Raw genomic sequence first — 15,041 nt, forward strand, 5'->3', positions numbered from 1 at the left:
TGCTCATCCTATAAGAGCTAATAATTAGCCTGAGCTAATGGGCCAATCAGTTTTATAACTTATGGAGATCTCTGTGTGATTTTCTTTGGGGGCTTTCTGGCTGTGGGGTATCAGGCGGGACAGAAACCCCAACAAGCCGACCCTCATGTTACACCCTCCAACATCAACATGGCATCAACATGGCTTTGGGCAGCACCACAGACCACAGACATCCCCTAATGATCTTTAATGGTGACACAGGCCATAGATACCAACATAGCCTCTGTCTGTATCAGGTCTACTGACCCACTTGTGGCCCTCAGTGGCTGCAGAGGCCCACACAGGCCTCAGGCCTCCTTATGGTCTGCTTACAGTCATACGCTCCACTCTCACCTCGGGGAGGAAATCTCAAGGACATCACCAAGTCACCAGTCAGTGGCACAGACCACTTACAGCCACATGGATCTCAAACTTCATCACAGCCTGCGGCAGCAGCAAGACCCACAAACACCAACCTGGCTTCTGGTGGCAGCACAGACCACGGTGGTCCTTCCTGGAGGTCCAGTCTAGGAAGTGACTCTTTCCTCATCTCATGGAGCCATTTTCTCAATTGAGGTTCCCTCCCTTCAGGTGATTGTTGCCTATGTCAGTGAAGTTGACATAAAACAGTCAGCATGCATGTGTCCCGGTTCTTCACTCCTTCTTCTCCTACTCCTCTTCTTTTGTTTTTTTTTTGTTTTTGAGACAGATTTTCTCTGTGTACTCTTGGTTGTAACTCGCTGTAGACCAGGCTGACCTCAAACTCACAGAGATCCATCTGCCTCCCAAGTTCTGGGATTAAAGGCGTGCTCCACCACATTCTTGAGAAAGAAAGAAAGAAAGAAAGAAAGAAAGAAAGAAAGAAAGAAAGAGAGAGAGAGAGAGAGAGAGAGAGAGAGAGAGAAAGAAAAGAAGGAAGAAGGAAGAAGAGGAAGAAAAGAATGAAGGGGAAAGGAAACAAAAATCATTGTGTCAGTATGTTTATTTATTTTGAAAAAGGGTCTCATGTATCCCAGGGTGACATAAAAATTTACTATGATCTTGAATAGATCCTTTTGCATCTACCCCCTGAATGGTGGGTATATAGGTTTGTACCACTACAATGTAGTTTTTGAGGTGCTGGGAGTCAAAGCCAAGGTATGGTGTACACTATGCAAGTATACTTTAATAGGATTTCTGTTCCCCCAATAATAGGTTTCTCCACCGATGCACTAAGCCAGATCAAATCGAACTGAAAAAAGTATGTCAACAGGTTTGTTTGAGCAAAGCAGCTCCTGGGCAGATTCTCCAGTCCCAGAGATCAAGGCTAGAGAAGCACGCCCAAACTGAAGCAGGTAGATTACAGAAGTTGCAGGCCAGGGGTGATGACATGTCTGCCACAAGCTGAGTTTGTGCCCAAGTATGGTCAAAAGCTGAGTGCTTTAGGTGGAGACTTGGGAGGCTAGCAGGTTCAGGGGAGGAAGCTGTTGCAGCTGCCCAGAATTCAGAACTGGGCTTTTTGGTGCCTTCCCTTTGTTTGGAGAGACAGGAATGGGCTTCTCAGATCATGCAGGAGTAAGTTGAAGGTTCCAACGGAACACCCAGAGCTTTTGGGATATGTTGGCACCAGTTCTAATCTGGCTACTTCCTGTTTATAATGATATTTTATTTATGTTTTAGTAAATAAAGCTTGCCTAAAGATCATAAGGGCAAAACTAAGCCACTAGAGGTCAGGAAGTGGTGGCACACAGCTTTAATCCCAGGAGCTGGGAGACAGAGGCAGGTGAACTTCTGTGAGTTCAAGGCTACCCTGGGTTACACAAGATTAATGCAGAAACAAATCCAGGTGGTATGATCCATACCTCATACTTTTAATCCCAGTACTAGGGAGTCACACACCTTTAACCCCAGCACTAGAGGGAATATACAATGGGAAGACAGAGGCTGCATGCTTAGTCTGCTCAGTCGGCTTAGTCTGTGGTCGCCCAGCCTCGGTAGAGGTAAAACTTGTCTAGTGGCTTGGTTGCTTTGCTTTTCTGGTTTTCAGGCTGAACCCCAATTTCTGTCTCTGGTTTTTTCTTATTCGTGCTACACCTGTTGGCATGGGATGGTGAGGAGGACAGCAGGTGGTCTTGTGCTCAGCAGGAGGTCTGCCATCCTGGAGACCTTTCTATTGCATTCCTGCAGGAATGGAGTAGGCACAGGGCTGTAGTTATTACCACCAGCCCTTTGAATGAAAGTGGCCATGGGCAGAGTGAAGACTGCCAGAAAGAATGGAATGGAGATGTGTCCTGACTATAGTGGCAAAGTTCTTCAGATAATTTGTGGAATGACTCAATATCAGTTTCCCGTAGGCCAGATTCATTGATATAGGGCAGCAATCTCTCCCTAGGAACGTGCAGGTGTCTGTGAAACGGCTGAACAGAGTTACACCTTGGTTTCAGAGCAAAAGGCTAGCCTAGTTGTCAAACACCATCAAATCTGAGAAGGATACATTTTTTAAAAGATTTATTTATTTATTATGTATACAGTGTTCTGTCTGCATGCATGCCTGTAGGGCAGAAGAGGCGCCAGATCCCATTACGGATGCTTGTGAGGCTCACTGTGGTTGCTGGAAACTGAACTCAGAACCTCTGCAAGAACAGGCAGTGCTCTTAACCTCTGAGCCATCCCTCTAGCCAGAGAAGGATACATGTTACCTGAGTAAGCAGAAGCCCGGACCAAGCAGTTTCCAAATCTATTAAAAATGACAGGGGCTGGGCAATGGTGGTGCACACCTTTAATCCCAGCACTCCGAGGCAAGTGGTTCTTTGTGAGTTCAAGGCCAGCCTGGTCTATAGGGCTAGTTCCAGGACAAGCTCCAAAGCTACAGAGAAACCCTGTCTCAAAAAAACAAAACAAACAAACAAACAAAAAATGACAGAAACTGTCTGGCTACCTAGACAGCTACCCCAATTTCCCCATGGTCATTGGGGACAGAGGTCCCAGGGCAGCATCAGTCTATGGCTGCCAGGCCCAGAAGATCTGACAGACTTTCCTGTGCAGTAGGAACTTGGGAAGGACTGGCTTACCTTGTCTAGGCAAAGCAGGGGAATCGACTCCCCAGTGTCCTGTTTGTCCACAGTCTGGACAGTGTCTTGGCAGCTGTTTCTGCCCCATGGCCACATGGACATGGACATGGAGGGTCTTCTGCACCCAACATCTTCTTTGGAGGAGATAGGGGAGCTGTCGAGAGCTAGCGTGTCTCTCTACCATAAAAAGCTTTTGTCAAACATTTTAAATGCCATACTCTCAGATCTCTGAAGTGTTTGAGGACCATTATCTGTTAGGTTTATCTAAACTAGAGAAACTTGGTTTCTAGTTATTTGTTTTAGGCTTAACTTTGAAAACATACAAAGCTGAACATATCAAAAAAATTTGATCCTTTCGGAAGTATATGGCTATTAACTTGTATGTCTTATAAGACTGAGATTTTAAGGCCTTATCCCAGCTAGGTTTAGCTTTAAAAAAATAGCAGTTTCTTTTTTTTATGGTTTTATTTTAACTTTATGTGAGTGTGAAGGTGTCAGATCTCCTGGAACTGGATTTCCAGACAGTTGTGAGCTGCCATGTGGGTGCTGGGAATTGAACCTGGGTCCTCGGGAAGAGCAGTCAGTACTCTTAACTGCTGAGCAATCTCTTCAGCCCAAAATAAATAGCAGTTTCGAAAGTGAAGGTCCTTTAATATCAAGATAAGTCTTTTTTGTTGTTGTTGTTTTGTTTTGTTTTTCGAGACAGGTTTCTCTGGAGCTTTGGAGCCTGTCCTGGAACTAGCTCTTGTGGACCAGGCTGGCCTTGAACTCACAGAGACCCACCTGCCTCTGCCTCCCGAGTGCTGGGATTAAAAGCGTGTGCCACCACCGGCTCAAGATAAGTCTTTTAACTCATAAACACTGTCTACAAAGAGACTGGGAAATTTCCTGATCCTTTTATAGTACACCGTTATAGAACACAATAGTTTCCTCTATGACTTAGTTTATCAAATTAGCTACAGCTTAACAATGTTAGTAAAAACAAGGATGTTAGACTATATTCCTAAATCAATCTCTGTTAGCTGAATAGACCTTAGTTAAGGAGAGACCGTTTGCTAGACTGCATAGGTCAACATCTTACTGCATCATAAGCTAGGAACACAGTCTCTGGGTTTAGCTGTGGTCCTAAGTTTTAGTTTTTATTTATCTATTTATTAAGATCATATATTAGCAAAGGTATCATAATAAAAGATCTTAAAAATTTTAAAATTTCCTATAGCTTTAAAAATTTAAGCTTTTAAAAAACTGTTTTTTGGGGGGGACCATGGGAGAGGGTAGAAGGGGAGGAGAGAGGCAGGAGAGGAGTGGAGAAAAATATATAGCTCAATAAAAACAATTGAGAAACTGTTTCTTAAAAATATCCAGTTATTTAAACTTTCTGTAAAACTTAAAAATTTCTTGTTAAGAAGTTTAAGATCTCTCAACTGTGTGTTCTGCTAATATGCAACTAAAGTACCTTTTTATTACAAGAATGAAAACAAGGCACAACCACAATTTGTAGAAGGCAAAACCAATTTTCAACAGTGTAAACAGTTCATTGTCTCTAAAACCTATACCAAGTGGATTACCCTTTCTCTTCATAAACCATGTTTCCAGGACAGACAGGAATTATACAAAAATCCATCCTAATCCAAAAACTCCTGGAAATCTATTGTTACCTCCTAGGTAGGCTCGCTCCTCCTAGGTGGTCAAAATGCTGGTAAAGTTCCATGACATTCCTCTCTTCCATCCCTAGTCAAAACAGTGACTTCCCACCTGGCTGCACTTCATTAAGATGATGGTGAACTATGTGCTGTTTCCCAGAACAGCTCCAATTTGAAGTTACAAGTTTTAAGTTAAGTTTTCATGTCTTCAGACCTTCCCATATCTTAGAACACACTCTTTCCCTCTAATCATTTAGCAGAGACACGAATAGTTATTATGGGAACAGTCAGTGCAGAGTATGTTTCTTTAATGGAAAGCTGCACCTGCAACCTGTTTAGGCTTTACTGTGAAGCCTGTTAGCAAGGCAAACCTGTCTGCCTTTTCTTTTTTCTCTTTTTAAATTGTTTTTATTGAGCGATATATTTTTCTCTGCTCCCCTTCCTTTCCCCTTCCCTTCTACCCTCTCCCATGGTCCCCATGCTCCCAATTTACTTAGGAGATCTTGTCTTTTTTACTTCCCATGTAGATTAGATCCATGTATGTCTCTCTTAGGGTCTTCAAGGTTGTCTAGGTTCTCCAAGATTGTGAATTGTAGGCTGATTTTCTTTGCTTTATGTCTAAAAGCCATTTATGAGTGAGTACATATGATATTTCTCTTTCTGGGTCTGGGTTACCTCACTCAGTATGATGTTTTCTAGCTCCATCAATTTGCCTGCAAATTTAGAGATGTCATGATTTTTTCTGCTGTGTAGTGCTCCATTACATAAATGTACCACATTTTCCTTATCCATTCTTCAGTCAAGAGCTATTTAGGTTGTTTTCAGGTTCTGGCTATGACAAACAGTGCTGCTCTGAACATGTTGAGCACATGTCCTTGTGGTATGATTGAGCATCCTTTGGGTATATACCCAAAAGTGGTATTGCTGGGTCTTGATGTAGATTATTTCCTGATTTTCTGAGAAATCGCCATACTGATATTCAAAGAGACTTTACCAGTTTGCACTCCCAGCAGCAATGAAGGAGTGTTCCCTTTACCCCACATCCTCTCCAGCATAAGTTCTCAGTGGTTTTGATCCTGGCCATTCTTACGGATGTAAATTGTAATCTCAGAGTTGTTTTGATTTGCATTTCTCTGATGGCTAAGGATGTTGGCCATTTCCTTAAGTGTCTTTCAGTCATTTTATTTCTCTGTTGAGAGTTCTTTGTCTAGGTCTGTACTCCATTTTTTTATTGGATTATTTGTTCTTTTGATGACCAATTTCTTGAGTTCTTTGTATATTTTGGAGATCAACCCTCTGTCTGATGTGGGGTTAGTGAAGATCTTTTCCTATTCAGTAGGCTGCTATTTTGTCTTGTTGACTGTGTCCTTTGCTTTACAGAAGTTTCTCAGTTTCCGGAGGTTCCACTTATTGTTTCGCTGAGTGTCTGTGCTACTGGGGTTATATTTAGAAAGTGATCTCTTGAGCCATTGTGTTCAAGTGTACTTCCCACTTTCTTTTCTATGAGGGTCAGTGTGCTTTGTTTTATGTTGAGGTCTTTGATGCATTTGGAATTGAGTTTTGTGCATAGTGATAGCTATGGATCTATTTGCATTCTTCTACATGTTGATATTCAATTATGCCGACACCATTTGTTGAATATACTTTCCTTTTTCCATTTGATATTTTTTGCTTCTTTTTCGAAAATCAGGTGTTCATAGGTGTGTGGATTGATATCTAAGTCTTCAGTTCGGTTCCATTGGTCCTCTTGTCTGTTTTTATGCTAGTAGCAGGCTGTTTTCAGTACTATAGATATGTAGTAGAGTTTGAAGTCAGGGATTGTGATGCGTATAGAAGCTTCGTTATTGTACAGGATTGTTTTTACTATCCTGGGTTTTCTGCTTTTCCATATGAAATTGAGTATTGTTCTTTCAAGGTCTGTGAAGAATTTTGCTGGGATTTTGGTGGGCATTGCATTTGATTTTGGAAAGATTGCCTTTTTTACTATGTTAATTCTACCTACCCAAGAGCATGGGAGATCTTTCCACTTTCTGGTGTCTTCAATTGCTTTCTTCAAAGATTTAAAGTTCCTGTCCTACAGGTCTTCCACTTGTTTGCTTAGAATTACTCCAAGGTATTTTGTTATTTGTGGCTATTGTGAAGAGTGATGTTTCTCTGATTTCTTTCTCAGCCCATTTAACATCTATGTACAGGAGGGCTACGGATTTTTTGAGTTGTAATCCTGTTACATTAGTGAAGTGTTTATGAGTTTTAGAAGTTCCTTGGTAGAATTTTTGGGGCTGCTTATGTAAACTATCATATCATCAACATATAGTGAGAGTTTGACTTCTTCTTTTTTGATTTGTATCCCCTTGATCTCCTTTTGTTGTCTTATTGCTATAGCTAGGACCTCAAGAACTATATTGAATGGTTATGGAGAGAGTAGACAACCTTGTCTTGTTCCTGATTTCAGTGGAATCACTGGGAGTTTCTCTCCATTTAGTTTGAGGTTGAGTGTTGGCTTGCTGTATATTGCCTTTATTATGTTTAGGTATGTTCCTTGTATCTCTGCTCTCTCCAAGACCTTTATCATGAAGGGATGTTGCATTTTGTTGGAGGCTTTTTCAGCATCTAATGAGATAATCATGTGGTTTTTTTCTTTCAGTTTGTTTTCATGGTGGATTACATTTACACATTTTTGTATGTTGAACCATCCCTGCCTGCATCTATGGGATGAAGCCTACTTGGTCATGGTGGATGATTTTTCTGATGTGTTCTTGGATTTGGTTTACCAGTACTTGATTATTTTTGAATTAATGTTCACGAGGAAGATTGGTCTGTAATTATCTTTCTTAGTTGTGTCTTTGTGTGGTTTGGGTACTCTCAAGAGTAAGGATTACCACTGTGTGCTAGTGCCACTGACATTATATGTGGGTGCTGGGACACAAATGTAGGTCCCCACTATTGTCTGACAAGTACTCTGCCAACCAAGGAATCCCCCCAACACAATCCCTAGTTCTGGTTTCTTAGTCCCCATGTTCACCATGAGTGTCACTCTGTGTGGCTCTCACGAGCCAGATGTTCCTCAGAATGTGAAAGCCAATATCCCATTCCCCAGGACAAAGGTTATGTGGTGTCTGTTCATCTGTGTTGATGTGACTTTTGCCTGTGCCCTGACAAAAGATGGTGACCCAAGATGAAGAACACTAAGAAGTTTTCTGCCTGTTGGTCAGAACTGTCATCAGGTCCTAGAGGTTTGGCTGTGTAGAGTCAGCCCATCTCCTAGCCTTCTCATTTCTACCAGGGACTGTCTCTTCTGAGGCTTTCAGGGGCTCTGTCCCTAGTCTCTCTGAGCTTTGGGAAGTGACTATGGTATCCACTGACACTTCTCATCTTGTGATACCAGTTCTTTAGTTTCTGACACCTTTCTCGGTGTGAATATCTGCTAAGAGGGACCCAAGCTATACAACATGAGTTCAGAGAATCCACACTAATTCTGAGTCCAGAGATCCTTCTTCTTCCACTTCCTGACGCCAGGTCTTTCCATGGAATAACCCTTCTGTACACTGTGAATATGTATTCTTTTCATTGGTTGGTAATAAAGCTGATTTGGCCTACAGCAAGGCAGAATAAGGGTACAGGTTTGGAAAAGCCAAACAGAGGTACAGGGAGAAAAAAGGGCAGAGTCCAAAGACAGGAGCCAGCTGCCTGAGAAACAAGACAACAGGGAACTGGTAAAGCCACAGCCACATAGCAATACATAGATTAATATAAACAGATTAATTTAAATGTAAGAGAGAGCCAGGTGGTTGTGGCGCACGCCTTTAATCCCAGCGCTCGGGAGGCAGAGGCAGGCGGATCTCTGTGAGTTCGAGACCAGCCTGGTCTACAAGAGCTAGTTCCAGGACAGGCTCCAAAACCACAGAGAAACCCTGTCTCAAAAAACCAAAAAAAAAAAGTAAGAGATATTTAGTAATAAGCCTGAACTATAGGCCAAAATTCTGTACTCAATATAACAATATAATGAGGATTTATTTCAAAGCCGCTGCTGGATGGTTCAGTCCAGAGACCCCTCTGTTTGCAAGCCCTCCATGAAATTTGTAAAATGGTTTCAGGATCACCTTAGTCACAGAGGTTGCTCCAGCACGCTTCAGTATCTGGTACAGATTTGTAGCACTGGACAGATGAAGAGGGAGGCCAATACCTGTAATGTCTACACTTGGCAGTAGAGCAGAACAAGCAGATGTTTGAGGTCACCATTAGAGATACATAGGGCCTTCACTGAACTGCAGAATGAGCCGCTAGCCCTGTCTCAAAGAATCAAAAATCAAAATACTTTGAGACACACTAATCAGTCCACAAAAATTTAATTGATCTATTATTCTCTCTCCTCTCTCTCCTCTCCCCCCCCTTGTGTGTGTATCTGTGTTTCTTCTTACACATATACGCATGCACTTGTGTCTGTGTGTACACATACATTCATTTGGGGTATGTGCATGTGGAAGCCACAGGGGAACCTCAGTGTTTGTTCCTCAGACACAGTCACTGGTTTTTTTGTTTTGTTTTTTTGATACAGGGTCACTTGACAGTGAGACCCAGTAATCAGCAGATGGCTGCCTTGCCGGTGGTGGGATTCCAAGCACATGTCATCATTCCTGTTTGTCACGGAGGGACATGGAAGTCAGGCCTCATGCTTGCCTACCAAGCTGTGTACAGACTCAAGCTTCCTTTGCTTTTTCGGGGGGCAGGGGGGAGTTCTGATTCTTCAAGAAAAGATTTCTCTATGTAACAGCTTTGATGTCCTGAAACTCCCTTTGTGAACATGGCTGATCTTGAACTCACAGAGATCCTCCTGCCTCTGCCTCCTGAGTGTGCTTCCTTAGCTTTGGTTTTCATGTTTTCCCCAGTTGTTCTGATGTCATTTGTGTCTCTGAATTTCCTAAGGCAAGACCTATGCTGATGGCTGGACAGCTGAGCAGGGGCATCTGAATTGAGGCACGTTCTCTGCCTCTTTTAGTTTAATTGACCTATAAATGTTTTCCTCTGTAGTTGGCAGCTCTACATCCCTTGATGTCTTTTTTGTTTGCCCATCACAGAAAGTGTTTGTTTTGTTCCCACAAATGAGAGCCCTGTGACCATGTGACCCTGAGCCCAGAAGGCCTTCCTAGCTTTTTCCTGGACTGCTCATGTCAATGCAATCAGAACATCAGTTTGCTGAGTGGTGGTGGCGCCACATGCCTTTAATGCAGTACTCGTGAGGCAGAGGCAGGCCAGCCTGCTCTACAGAGCAAGTTTCTAAAGGTACAGAGAAATATTGTCTCTCCCAAAACAACAACAACCACCACCACTACAACAACAACCACAATAAAAACAAAACAAAAAAACCGGCATCGGGTGTCCCTGTGGCCATGCTGTAGACTTGACATGTCTGTGGGTGTCAGAAACAGCTACCAATAAGACATAGGTATCTTGACACATGAGTTGCTACAAGTATGGTTGCTCTGTCAGGTAGCTGGATTAACACTTTCCAGGTGATCTCCATAATGGCAAAGAAAGAATCAGAACAATATTAGCATATCCTAATCTTTTTAGGATGGCGACATCCTGTCTGGAAGTCATGTGACCACCTTCTGTGTGGCCAGGTATGAGCTGGCCTGTAAGTTTGGCTGCCATACAATGTAGGGCTTGTATAATATTGCCCCACGGGTCAGGATAAAAATCAAGTCAACATTTAATAAGGTAAAAAACAGGAATTTCTTTATTGAATAATGAAATAATAAACAGAAATTTCTCTTTCAGGCCTGGCATATCTTTTTTTTTTTTTTTAGTTTTCATCATGCTGTTTAATCTAGCACGTTGCCTAGAAAGGCTTGTTAACAAGAGTACAAATACATCTCCAGCGTGTCTCTCAAGAGTACAAATACGTCTCCAGCGTGTCTCTCAAGAGTACAAATACGTCTCCAGCATGTCTCTCAAGAGTACAAATACGTCTCCAGCATGTCTCTCAAGAGTACAAATACGTCTCCAGCATGTCTCTCAAGAGTACAAATACGTCTCCAGCGTGTCTCTCAAGAGTACAAATACGTCTCCAGCGTGTCTCTCAAGAGTACAAATACGTCTCCAGCATGTCTCTCAAGAGTACAAATACGTCTCCAGCATGTCTCTCAAGAGTACAAATACATGCTGTTTAATCTAGCACGTTGCCTAGAAAGGCTTGTTAACAAGAGTACAAATACGTCTCCAGCATGTCTCTCAAGAGTACAAATACGTCTCCAGCATGTCTCTCAAGAGTACAAATACGTCTCCAGCATGTCTCTCAAGAGTACAAATACGTCTCCAGCATGTCTCTCAAGAGTACAAATACGTCTCCAGCATGTCTCTCAAGAGTACAAATACATCTCTAGCGTGTCTCTCAAGAGTACAAATACGTCTCCAGCATGTCTCTCAAGAGTACAAATACGTCTCCAGCGTGTCTCTCAAGAGTACAAATACGTCTCCAGCATGTCTCTCAAGAGTACAAATACGTCTCCAGCGTGTCTCTCAAGAGTACAAATACGTCTCCAGCGTGTCTCTCAAGAGTACAAATACGTCTCCAGCATGTCTCTCAAGAGTACAAATACGTCTCCAGCATGTCTCTCAAGAGTACAAATACATGCTGTTTAATCTAGCACGTTGCCTAGAAAGGCTTGTTAACAAGAGTACAAATACGTCTCCAGCATGTCTCTCAAGAGTACAAATACGTCTCCAGCATGTCTCTCAAGAGTACAAATACGTCTCCAGCATGTCTCTCAAGAGTACAAACACGTCTCCAGCATGTCTCTCAAGAGTACAAATACATGCTGTTTAATCTAGCACGTTGCCTAGAAAGGCTTGTTAACAAGAGTATAAATACGTCTCCAGTGTGTCTCTCAAGAGTACAAATACGTCTCCAGCATGTCTCTCAAGAGTACAAATACGTCTCCAGCATGTCTCTCAAGAGTATAAATACGTCTCCAGCATGTCTCTCAAGAGTACAAATACGTCTCCAGCATGTCTCTTAGAGACCCGTCCACCCACTGCTCTGTGTGGCCGCTAGCCTCTTGTCTCTCTCTTCAGCAACTGTGAGGCGGATTCCTTTTCCTCGGGGAAGAGAAATCCATGGTTTGTTGCCCTTGCCAATAACAAAAATGTTGGAAAGCCGGGTGGCAAAGCTGTTGCCATTGGCATCTTTCACATGGACCACATCAAAAGAGCCGGGATGTCTCTCTCTGTTGGTGATCACACCAATTCTTCCCAAGTTAGCACCCCCAGTCACCATACACAGGTTACCAGTGTCAAACTTGATGAAGTCGGTTATTTTACCCGTATCCAAATCAATCTGAATGGTGTCATTCACCTTGATGAGGGGATCAGGGTAGCGAATAGTGCGAGCATCATGGGTCACCAGATGTGGGATTCCTTTTGTGCCCACAAAGATCTTTCTCACTTTGCACAACTTGTACTTGGCCTCCTCAGGTGTAATATGATGAAGGGCAAAGCGACCCTTGGTGTCATAGATCAGACGGAAGTTCTCTCCAGTCTTGTCAATGTTGATGACATCTATAAACCTATCAGGGTAGGTTATATCGGTCCTGACTTTGCCATCAATCTTAATGAAGCGCTGCATGCAGATCTTCTTCACTTCATCGCCAGTCAGGGCATACTTAAGCCTGTTCCTCAGGAAGATGATCAGAGGCAGACATTCCCTCAGCTTGTGAGGGCCAGTGGGTGGACGAGGCGCAAACACGCCGGTTAGTTTATCCAGCATCCAATGCTTTGGAGCTGCTACACGCTTCAGATGTTTCTTGGGACCAGGAGCCATGGCTGCGCTGGGAATGGAAAGAGCCTGGCATATGTTCTTTAAGAGTAGAACATAGTCCTGATGTGCCAAAATCAAATGAAAAACAGCAGTGGGTTCCATATGACCATGACATCGTGGAAAAGGCTTTTCACTAGAATGCTGTGGACAAAATCACAGTTAACGCAGGTTGAGAAATAGATCCCGCACATAAGAACAATCATTTATGAAAGATGAAGCCTTCACCCATGTTTCTTTCTATTCCCTTTTCTTCATGTCTCCCAACTTGTGTGTGTGTGTCTGGGTTCATATGTGTCTTCTGGAGCACTTACCTTGCTTCCTGAGACACTCTCCTTAAACCTGTGACTTGTCAGTAACTCTAGACCACCTGTACAAGGATGAAAAGGGGACTTCTCTCTTCCACCTCCATAGAGGTAGGATGATATGCTCACACTGGCCTTCAAGGCTTTTATGTGGCAGCTGGTTCTGAGCTCACGCCCTCACGTTTGAAGACCGAGCACTTGGAGTGAGTTACTCCTGTCACTAGGAGAGCAATTTCATGGCTACATTCTCATCTTATGATATCTCTCAGAAGCCAAGTGTTGTCAACAGAACAAATGAATAATTGACCCTGTGTGGTGGTCAATCCCCTGTTGGAGCTCTGGATGGGAAGCAAGAAAAGCTTGTGGCTGAATGTGTTCATGAGTACCTGCAAGCTAAGGACAACAAAAGTTGTCCATTTCCTGCCATGGTGAGCAGCCTGGGGATCAGGAAGTTTGGCCAAAAAAAACAAACAAATCACATGGTTTCTCGACTTGTGTGAAGATGAGCAGTGTGGATTTGCTGTCTGAAAGGGGCAGAGAGGCGACCACACGTTTTCCTGAGGTAAGACCGAAGGGCACATGAGGCTGGTGCCTTCAAGTCTTTGAAAGGAAGTGGCCTGGCTTTACTGGATAGTGTCCCTAATGGATTCTGTAACCTTGTCTGTCAGGGACAGATTTCTTTCACCTTGGCCCTGGCTAGACAGCCTTTGCTTGGGGAGAGCTGACCAGACATGTGTATCTCATTCTAACCGTCCATGGTGCTCAGCCTGAATTCTCTGGCCACCTGCCCACCTGCCTCCCATTCAGCTTCTCCATGACAGGAGACAGATCATGATGTCAGAGTCACACAGAGTTTACTAATCCCCCTGCTTTCCAAAGTCTCATGAGAAAACCGAGAAAATCGCCCTTTGCTTGCTTAGATGGCTTTCCCAACACAAGGAGCTGATTGGCAGGGCACTCCCTAAACTCCATGGTGCCCTGCGCTGGTCCAGGACTTATGTTCACGTTGACTACTGTGTCTGATAGTCAGGGGCAGGAAGACACTAACACTGAATGCCCCACCTCTTTCAGCAAGTTGGCAGAGAGGCTGTGGCATGGGTTAGTTGACGGGCTGCCACTGTGGTCAGGCTTCCATTGTCACATAAGGCAGACCACTGATGGTTTTGTATGTTGTGTCTTCCAATGAGGATTGAGGGGTGTGCCTGTTATTTGTTCTTTTTCTGAGGCTATCTAGCCCATTCTGACCGTGTGAGGTGGTCACAAACATCCAATTGGGTGCAGAGAGGCAAAAAGGGCTCCTCTAGGTGAGGAGTTCCACAAAAGAAACTTTGTTGTGGATAAAACTGAGTGTAAGGGTCTCTTCTGTCTTCCAGACATCTTAATGGAAGTGCAGGTTTGCAAGTTTCAAGAGAGACAGTGGTGTCATCTGCTCTCTGAGAGTGCAAGGAGAACGGAAGGGTGGGGACAGCTGCAGTCAGAGCTCAGGGCGATGTTACTCAAGAGTTTCCTCTCCCCATCCTGGTTAGTATGTGGCTTAGTTTGAATGAGAATGGCCCCCATGGATGAACATGTTTGGATATGAAACAGGAGGTGTGGCCTGGAAGGAGGAAGTGTCAGTAGGGGGTCACAGAGCTTTAAGGATTCTAGAGCCAATCCCATTCCAAATAACTCTCTTTCTTTCTCCCTCCCTTTCTTTCTATATATATACATATATATGTATATATATGTATATATATATGTCTGCTTATGTGTATATACATATATATATCCCTCTCTCTAATCTCTCTCTCCCTCTACTCCATATATATTATCTCTAATCTCTCTCTCTCTCTCTCTCTCTCTCTCTCTCTCTCTCCCTGTTGCTTGAGAATCAGTGTCAGCTATCACCGCCAGCTCCAATGCCATGACTGTCTACCTATTGCTAGATTCCCATCAGGATGTTTATGTGCTGTCCTCCTCTGCAACTGTGGACCCCTAAGTAACATGCTTTCTCACTTAAGTGGCCTTGGCCACAGTGTTTTGTCAGCAGAATGGGCAAATTCAGTAAGTGAATGCTAGAATAGGTATCTGTCTGCACCAAGTTCCTATCTCAAAGGCCCTAGGGTATCTGGCAAAAGATTCATGACACAGGGAGACATGTGTCAAGCCCTCCTCAGGATGACCTGCTGACCCATTGCGCCATCAATACCAGTAGAGTTCGGCACTGTAGGCT

At 43.5% G+C, this 15,041-nt stretch overlaps 1 protein-coding gene and 1 long non-coding RNA gene across 2 annotated transcripts in view; one reads left to right on the forward strand and one right to left on the reverse strand.

Moving 5' to 3' along the window:
• The window catches only part of LOC142852900 (uncharacterized), a 28,485-nt gene extending 19,023 nt beyond the window's left edge, over positions 1–9,462 (forward strand). Inside the window, exon 3 of the long non-coding RNA XR_012911016.1 lies at positions 9,267–9,462. This is a non-coding gene — a long non-coding RNA (uncharacterized LOC142852900). The remainder of the gene's footprint in view (positions 1–9,266) is intronic.
• Positions 9,463–11,691: 2,229 nt separating this feature from the next.
• Positions 11,692–12,545, reverse strand: LOC142852114 (small ribosomal subunit protein eS4, X isoform-like). The gene has a single exon (XM_075976545.1). The coding sequence runs from the start codon at positions 12,528–12,530 to the stop codon at positions 11,727–11,729; it is 804 nt and encodes a 267-aa protein (XP_075832660.1). The 5' UTR covers positions 12,531–12,545; the 3' UTR covers positions 11,692–11,726.
• Positions 12,546–15,041: the final 2,496 nt, after the last annotated feature.

This window comes from Microtus pennsylvanicus, chromosome 6, assembly GCF_037038515.1.
Source record: "Microtus pennsylvanicus isolate mMicPen1 chromosome 6, mMicPen1.hap1, whole genome shotgun sequence".
NCBI classification, from domain to species: domain Eukaryota; kingdom Metazoa; phylum Chordata; class Mammalia; order Rodentia; family Cricetidae; genus Microtus; species Microtus pennsylvanicus.